The 9,467-nt window shown below is 35.0% G+C and overlaps 1 protein-coding gene across 1 annotated transcript in view; it reads left to right on the top strand.

The window, feature by feature from the left end:
- The first annotated feature begins 2 nt into the window (after nt 1-2).
- The window catches only part of LOC137387451 (plexin domain-containing protein 1-like), a 30,990-nt gene continuing 21,525 nt past the window's right edge, over nt 3-9,467 (top strand). Inside the window, exons 1-3 of the mRNA XM_068073878.1 lie at nt 3-92; nt 3,038-3,132; nt 4,340-4,467. Of these exons, the coding sequence (XP_067929979.1) occupies nt 3,051-3,132; nt 4,340-4,467 (210 nt within the window). The 5' untranslated portion in view covers nt 3-92; nt 3,038-3,050. The remainder of the gene's footprint in view (nt 93-3,037; nt 3,133-4,339; nt 4,468-9,467) is intronic.

Below are 9,467 nucleotides of genomic sequence, written 5' to 3'. Positions count from 1 at the left end.
TTGGCGATAGAGGTTCGCTAATAAATACTAGCGATTATAGTAAAGTTGTAACTTCATCAAATTAGTTGATTAGATATATTATAAACAACTAGGTACGCAGTTGTATTGTTGTGTTGTATAGCAAGGATACCACAACAACTATTATTCTTTAGCCGTTTTTGGTCATATTTCCAGGTTTTAAGACGATACTTCCAATTTTATTTGTAATAAAACATGATATTTTTAATTTTCTGAAACTTAATCACTAGCCTGTTGATTGCAGACAAAGGTAGAAAATTTTTAAGCTCACGATTTGCTACTATCAATGCTTCAAATAAATGCAGTTGCTAACTCTGGCATGCCTGTCTTTATGACATAGAAAATGTTTATGATAAAATACTAGTAACTTTAGTCATTGTTACCAGTTTTACAGAAATACAAACAGCTTATAGTTGTTCTAAAGCCGAGGTTGATTAGTATATATGCGAAGAGTCTGAACAGCATTGAGGATTTCGATGGATAGGTGATTTTGCGCGCTGCAAGGTATCTAAGTTAGTGCACCATTACTGCTGAAGATATTTTCCGATGTCAGGGGTTTGGTAAACTCTTGTGTGTGGTCTAATTTGCCTTGTCAAGTGTTTGATAGCGAGCTCATTCAGTTGGGTCAAGGTATTGGCTTGATGATGAACCTTGTTGCAATTCTCACTTATAATCTATGTGTCTGTACATTGGTTGATTTGATTTCCAGGAAAATGCAAAGTTTTTATGAAATCTTTACAGATGCATTTTTATTTAATAGTTCCTAGTTCACCTATACATGCATGTAAATATAGTTTTAGCTTAAAAAAGCTCCCTGGTAAATTTGCCTGTTATGCAGTCTGGATGTTCTTTATGATTTAGAGAGGTAGTATTTTACCTCAGATAATGAACGTCTAACCATCTTTCGTTCTAACATCCTTGGTGTATTTTAACTATAATTAGGTTTGCTACAAGTCAACAATAGCAGGTAAAATGCATTTTTAAATCAAACTTCTTGCCCACATCTGCAGTAAGCCAAAAACTTGTATTAATGGCTTAGTTCAAGGTCACTTTTGCAGTTTCAAACTTGAGACATCTGTATACTTTGTAATCTTAAACAATTAATTATTTTGACAAAACTTAATCAAGCATGAAGTTTAACGTTTAAAAATGAATCGTTGCCATAACTTTTAAGGCCTTGCGCTAAACAAACTGCCCAAAATCACTTTGTGTACATGTATTTGCTTCATTTGGTAACCACATCGGTTGAGACCCTTCTATGAGCAGTTCATGATTGAGGATTTTTTAACTGTTTTGCTATTTGAGGGGTAAAAAAAGCTTTCCATTTGACCCTTTATTGTGATAATCAGTCAATTTTTGAATTATTGGAGTATTCCATGCCAGACAGAAATCGAATACCCTGAAATTGAAATGTTAAGGAGCATGTAATGTGAGGGTTTGCATTACACAATAAAACGTTGACTGGTGGATTCCTCTCCAAACAAATCAGGACCTTTAAAGTTCTACTCAAATATACAAAGAATATAACATGCACAACCTGTGCAGTTTTTCATGTGATAACTGGGGTACAACTATTAGTACTCTTCTACTATAGTCATGTAAGAACCCAATAATTAACTGTTTTAATCACATTTCCAAAATCATAGGTTAATCTTATTTAAATTATATTTTGTTTCTTGCTCAGTTGAGCCATGTTCCAAGTCAATGTATAATTTCTCACTGTTGGTCTTTTTCTCTGAATTAAACCCTGCGTCCAGTTATAACAATTTAATTCTAGTAGAGAAAAATCCACAAGGCACTGGATTTCATCTCGGAACCTCCAGATCTAGAGGTGACAAATTTAACCATTAAGCTTCACGGAATACCATGAATTCAATGCTCAAATAGTCATTGCATTGGTTAAGATACTCAAACTTGACGTTTGCTTGGGGTTAATAACTAGCACTGTTGACCGTTATGCGTAGCAATTGTTAAGCTGGCCCTAAACATAATTGTCTTAATAAATATTTTAGTAAAAATCTAGCTTTTCAGGTAAGTTATTCAAATTCATTAGGTAATTATTCTATTACCTGCGCAATGCCGGACATTCATCTAGTATTAGCTATAACTGAGTCAATAAGTCCTTTACTGCTACTGTTCGCGCACTCCAGCTAGCATTCTGAATCAGATCATTGTTTTATTTCTCGTCTGTATCATCTCCGCTCAATTTGATATGTAAATGTTTTTACTCAAGTGCATCTTTTCAACACTCTTTTAAATTGGCCTAGTACTATTCTTTAATTTTATCATCAATGTAATTGATATTCTACGTATATTATGCATGTTTTTAAAACTCAAACCTCAAAGTATTGTATCCTTTTTGCCAAGGAATCAGATCAGTGAGTTGTTTGCCAAGAACTGTTTATTAAGTATGACATTTAACCACACAGTGCTTAGACCGTGAAAACTATGCAGAGTATTTGATGTTTCACTTCACTTTATGTCGATCTGTATCTATATTTTCTAATATAAAAACAAAATTTGCATTTTAATTTATCACACCTGTTTATAGTATAACATACATTATTACGCTATCTATTATGATGTTTTCAGCTTCATAGTTCTGCGCTTAACAAGTTACTTCAAATTTGGAGGGAGTTTGATGACGGTTGCTCCCAGGTCACATGACTTGTAACCAATCATATTTGGTATCATTGTGTAGTTAAAATATCGCTGTTTCTGACTTAAGTAGATTTTCCCACTTAAATGCATATTTATGCCAGGGCAACTCTACAAAACTGTTGTTACATATATGCCACTGGGAAAACTGTGGGGTTTTCCCACTTTTAGGCATATTTATGACGGGGCAACTCTACAAAACATGTTGCATCTATGCCCCTGGGAGTAATGTGGGGTTAATGTGCAAGATTTTGCGCTTGGAGAGTCAGTTGCTAGTTTCCCTGTATCATGGTAGCTGCAGAGTTATTGTAGTAAAGCAAAACTACTATTTATTTCTTGCAGCCTACTACGATTATTGTAGAGCAAGCGCCACAATGGCAGAAAAATATTGCTGGACAACCTTGTTCTTGTACATGGCTTTATCATTCGCTGTAATCTCCTGTGAATATGCTAAAGGTATGTGAAAGCTACAGAAAGATTTTATTAACCTTTGTGGGTCTAGATGTTAATGGACCAGTATCTCATAGCACTACCGTAAATAAGTCATGATATATATTCTAGCTAATAACAACGTGGCAATATCCGGCAGCTAGAAAGTTTTAATTTTCTTTGCTGATATAGTTTACGAATAATATTTAGCACTAGAAATTAATGCAAGATATCATTTTACTCAAGTCAATTCAAGTTGAGTATTTTCTGCTTTTGCATTCTCTTGCTATACCAACCATGTTGCTGCCAGAAGGACCACCTGGGGCCTAAGGGAAAAGTAGTCATTCCTTCAGAGGAGATGACAGACTATATTAATAACAAATTTATCAATATTTTCATTTCACAAACGACTAGATTAGGCTGATGAAACAAACAACTAAATGTAATAAGTCCATTTTAGAACGACTTATAAGTACTAAGAGTGCCGTTCAGTTAAGGAAAAATCGTACGATCTCTTCTTATCAAGATTGTAGTAAATGCTGGCAACATTGAATTTAAGATGGTTTTTCTTGAAACATCTTGGAAACTTGATCATCAGTTTTATTAAGTTCGATAGTTTGTGTATTTTCCTTTCATAAACTAGAGCTCCGAGCAATAAGAGTTTTATCACCAGTCTTTTAATAAATGCGAAAAGTGCAACTTGGGAGTTCTAATGTTAATTGTTTGGTGTTGGCTGTAACCATTTCAAATATTTTTGTAGTTATTTTTTGTAGTTAATTATCAGTTCAAAGTTTGTTTTTGTATAAATTGAATATTTGTGGGTCTGGAGTACATTATGAACAGTTCACATTAATTCGTATTTGTCTCAAAACTTGTTTTTGAAATCGAACTGTGTCATAACAATTCAACTGTTTAAACTATTTGTGATTTATAATAGATTTTTAAAGTATTATGGTATGATTATTAAATAAAAGAAGTACTTTTTAGCTGGTTTGCCGGTTTAATTGTTTCAACCCGAGCCTTTTGATAATAGATCAGACTTGTAAACGGTTTATCACGATGTTTAAAGCACCTCAGATAAATTTTAAGCAGTCATTTATCAGTTTTAATTTAAAAAGTGAAGCTTAATAAAGCCTTAGGTAACAAAGATACCCGCAGTATCTTACAAATATAATGACTGAAAAAATTCGATGAAATGCTGCTTACTTTCAGTTGGTATTTGGTTTTATTGCAGAACAACTAGACTCAGTGAGGTATGACTTGAGTGAAGAATCTGATGACTTTATCAGAGTGAAAAGGCAAAATGTGGAGAGTCCCACCGATAGCCCTGCTACATCCACCGTAGTCTCGATAGTGAAAGAGGTAGGGAACATGTGACACGAATAACCTATAACCTCGATAGCGAATGTTGGTGAGAGCGTCTAACCTGAACAAACTCTCTTTAATTAGCTGTTGGACTTCAAGAGTGCGGCTGCACTATGAGTACTTCCTGTTAGTTCCTCCTAGCTCAAGCCTTATAACGCCTAGCATAAGACAATCAGGAGCTCTGTAATGTTAGCAGCTCCTGTTGACTTTCATCAGCTGGTGATTGGCAGGGCCTTTATTAGCTGCCACTTTATCCATTATCCTTTTCCTCACACCTAATGCCCATCATGTTATAGGCCATGTTTGCACTATCTTTTGTCCGTTTGTGCGTTCACTTCAAACTAATTGATATATAGGATATTGTCCTCTATAGACACATTCCCTTAAGGAGATGTAGGAAGCCTGTCTTGATGTGTTCATTGTTGCGGTTCCATGCTTCTAAGATAGCCTGAAGGCGTGGCCAGATGGTACCCGCATCAAAACTTTCATAGTCGGGAATCCGGCTGTATTTATTCACTGAGTGTATTCACTCAGTAAATACTGGGTAAATACACCCGGTTACCGGGTTACTGTATGTATTTTATTCGTTGCATCTGATCGATTCAATGGGTATTCAGAGCACAGATAGAATCGCGCAATCATCAGTCATGTCGTGTCGCATGAGTCATTCCTCTTTTAAAGAACTACTTTTGAGCTTGTTTCCATGCAGAGAAGATCAATGTGTGTTCGAAACTGCTTATCATAGTTATGATTGGCCATAATGAAGTCACATTAAGTTCTCATGTAAAATAAGTGGTAGGAACATATCACTCGGTTTTTTACCAATCTAGTTTTTGTTGCAATACATGTAGATTAGTAAATGCAAAGATTTGTTATTTGTGGTTAATTTAAATTTAACCATCGATTGTTCACATTGTCAGATTTAAATTAACACTTTACTAGATTAATTTATTCCTAGTAAACTGAAATGTATGGCTGCACCAGCGATTGCATGAGCCAGTTTTGAATGCAAACCTGCTCACCTATCCTTCGTTTTGTGACGCCATTCCGTGAGTGGGGTACTGTGAATTATCGTAGTCAGCCATCTTCGTAGACAACTATTACCATTGAAAATACGAAGCTTCGGCAATTAATTTTGCGAACGACGCCGTTGTTCACAATTTTTGTTCAGCAATGCTGAACACCTAGAGAATCCCAATATAAACTCGGAATAACATCAAAAATATTGTTTAATAATGCAAATTGAATGAGAATGATGCTTGTTTGTTCACAAATATGGCGGCGTTTCTGCTAACGAGCGCATGTGCAGACGAATTGATGACGTAAAAAAATGAAATGTAGAAGGCTAATGTAGTTGAAATCTTCAGTCTTGGGGATTATGCATTAATCATAGGTACTTTTCAAAATATGGAAATTCAGTAATTGTTATTACTAAAAACATGTGTTAACAACCCGTGTTAGCACTCTGTGTTAACGACCTGTATTAACACCCTGTGTTAACATCCTGTGTTAACATCCTTTTTAACATCCTTTTTAACATCCTTTGTTGGCAACTTGTGTTGAAAAACTGTGTTAAGGCAAACCTACATCTTGTGTTAACAACCTTCATTAACATCCTGTGTTTAAAATTTGTGTTTGTGCAGACATACAATTATTATAGCTGTCAGAGTTGTGGCTGCTTCTCCACTTCCTTAGTAAGTTCTAAACTTCTAAATAACAATCATTATTGATGTAGCTATTTTACAGATCAAGTCTTTTGGAGTGTTGATAATGTCCCCACTTGAGTCTCATAATCTACTCTCCCATGTTTTGGTGATTGGTTCTTGAGTCACACAGGACAAACATGACAATCCTGAAAAGAAGCTGTAATATTTTTCAAGGTTTTATTCTCTGTAGAAATCTTTGAAATTTAGATTCAAAAACATTTTAAGATTTTAACAGCTGCAAATGATGTTAAGTTTGCATTTAAAACAATGCTTTGCGATTGCCGCGATACCAATTTGATATAAGAAATTTATTGGAATGAAATTTAATGAAATTAGAGATTTCATGAAAATGATTCTCAGGGAGGAATGGCACTATTTATAGAGTACTAAAATCATGAAATTGCGCACAGGTTGGTCTCGATCACTTTTTTCACCCATGACACGTTTAGGATGAGTCATTATAACATTTGTTATGATTCACAGAGGATTAAAATTATTCATAAACCAATTTTAATGTTTAGCTGTTATTACGTATGTAGTAGAACAAGAAATGTTAATATATATTAAGACTGGTATAACTCTACTATTATCCCTCAGTTCAAACAGATCTAGTCATGTATCATATGGTAGGATAGACGTAATGATTACACAGTCTGGTGAAGTATTGGTTAGGCAGAGCTACAATAGTCACCTTTCTACGCCCCATCTACAGCTCTTTTGGTTTTGAAAGTTATTAAATACATGTACTGTACATAGCAGTGTTGGATTAGTGCTTGGAACACGTGGGGCACACATGCAGCACACATGCAACCCTAATGATCCAATCCCTAGTTACATCGTAAATTAGGAAAATTTTACATGATACAACTCAGTTGTATCATGTAAAATCATGTATCATACATAACCTTGTATCATACAAGGCACTATCACATTTTAAGTGAGCCCTGTGAATGTCTTAGACATTCTCCTTCTAAGGGTGAGGAATTGTGAGTCCATATAGCTTACATTTTTCTATAGCAATGACTTCATTTTGTTACCTTTATTATTTGTTCGGGTATGTCTGGTGCCCCTGAACCCTCTGTATAACACTTGCAAGACAAAAATCATCAAACTGCTTAGAAGAAATTTGACAGCAGGCAAGCACTACGTGTTCATCGAGTTGGTTATAGGCAAACCGCTTTATGGTAATTTATTGTACTCTATAGAGTAAAACAAATTTCTAATTATTCGATGTAATTACATACCGCTGTTTTTCATGTTTGGCATTTTTCTTTTCCCGAACTTATACGCCAAGAACCTCCCAGGTGTTTCATAAATCATCTCTTTGTGTTAGTATAATAACCCAGTCAGTAGTTATCAGCCACCAAACTCTCAACACTTCGCACTATGATGTGCTGGGATGAAGCGGAACTCTTTCCGGAATGTTCTTGTTAAAGAGCCCATATTATTATTATTGTGCTGCTGTGATTGCTGTGGACCACTGACATTTCGAAATGGTACGAAAATAACGATAGCGTACAACTGATAAATGTAATATTATTTCTGTAAAAGAAGTTTTACAAGATATGAAAGGTTCCATTTTTATTCAATGTCTGAACTGTGTGCTCTTTACAAAACCTTTGCTATATCGACTTACAAAAAAGTGTTTTTTAGATAGCAGTACACATGCCATTTCTTTAATGTAGCAGTGACCAAGGGAGGCATTGGACGAGAGAATGGTAGGCCAAGGCGTCTAAATTCTATTTCATGTACAGTAGACCTTTCTACAATCTAAATAATCCATTCCTGGAACATTTATGATATGGAGAGTTATATGAACAGTAAAATACATATAAATTGTGCAATTTGTTGAAATTTTGTCCCAAAATCATTCCTTTAGCCCTTCAAAAAGGATAAACTAAACATAATTGTTTAATTTACTGACTACAGTAACTGTGGTATTACTGTACAGTAACTGTGGTATTACTGTATAGTAACTGTGGTGTTACTGTACAGTAACTGTGGTATTACTGTACAGTGACTGTGGTATTACTGGTTTGTATCGACAACTTTACTTTTTTTCTTATCACTTTCAGTTGGTTTATGGCTCATTATTACGATAATTTTTCGTTGTCACAATGTCACTTTACATCGATTTTTCACAACTTCGTTTTGGATAGCGATGTCTATTCTTCAAGGGAAAAATAAAAATGTTTTATCTGTCTAGAATAAAGCGAACAAACATATATTTTTGCTATAAGCGCGGTGTCTGTCTGTCCATCGCCATGGTTCAATGGTTAGGATAAAAGATACCTTTTGACGAGTCTACAGCTCGTAACATTCACAGCTTGGTATGTTGACACGTTAACACCTTCACCAATCGATCGCCTTCAAGTATTTCTGAATAATTGCACCGGTAGGTATTCTCGTTGTTTTATTGATACGCCTGACGATCTCTCACGCCACACTAGACTGCTAGGCTACTATTATATATAGTATTATATGTAAGAGAGATGACCCAATAGGTCGCTTTCTCTCAAGTGCAGCAGGAGATAAAGGCATACTTTTAAGGCTATCTGCGAGATTATTATTATTAAAATCGACTTTGAGACCTTTCGCCCAAATACCAGTTTACGTTATATGAAAATTTTTACGTAGTACGAAGCAAAAACTTCACATAAATTCTTTAGATTACTTTGAATATATGTTATGGGAGTGTTTAATATGCTGATGAGGAAGTAGGTCAAGGAGTCAATTGCAACCTTCGTATACCATCTATCAGAAGATGAGTATACCGTTCCTTTCTAAAAATTCTCAAAACTTTTTGGTTCAAACCTCCTTGAGGTTCACAGAAGTCATAAAACTCTCTAGGCTAGTCTTTCAAAGGGGAAAAACTTTCTTTTGGAAAAGTTCTCAATATCATTGATGCATCATAATGATAAGTGAGAGCTGCTATTGTGTCAGAATACAATTACTGCATATACCATGAACAGAGGGTTCCACATTTTCAACCCTCTTCATCGTTCAATATCCTAAGACGATTCAGCACTCATTCATTTCTATATATTATAGTTGCCTGATCAATAGGCCTGCTATAGTGTGTATGGCAATGGAAGTGTGTAGGAAATGGCATTAAGGAGATTGAACCCAAAGTTTACCTGTAATTAATTTCTGTCCTAGTACATGTATGAACTATAATAATGTCCTGTCAGTTATTATCACTCACTACCGTGGCGCTAGTCAATTCTAGTTTAATATATACAAATTATCTCTGCATTAGCTTCCACATTTTACTGTCATTGATGCTATGTT

Source organism: Watersipora subatra, chromosome 2 (genome assembly GCF_963576615.1).
Source record: "Watersipora subatra chromosome 2, tzWatSuba1.1, whole genome shotgun sequence".
In the NCBI taxonomy this organism is placed as follows: domain Eukaryota; kingdom Metazoa; phylum Bryozoa; class Gymnolaemata; order Cheilostomatida; family Watersiporidae; genus Watersipora; species Watersipora subatra.
Note: the sequence above shows the minus strand (reverse complement) of the source record. Positions and strands in the feature narration are given on the sequence as shown.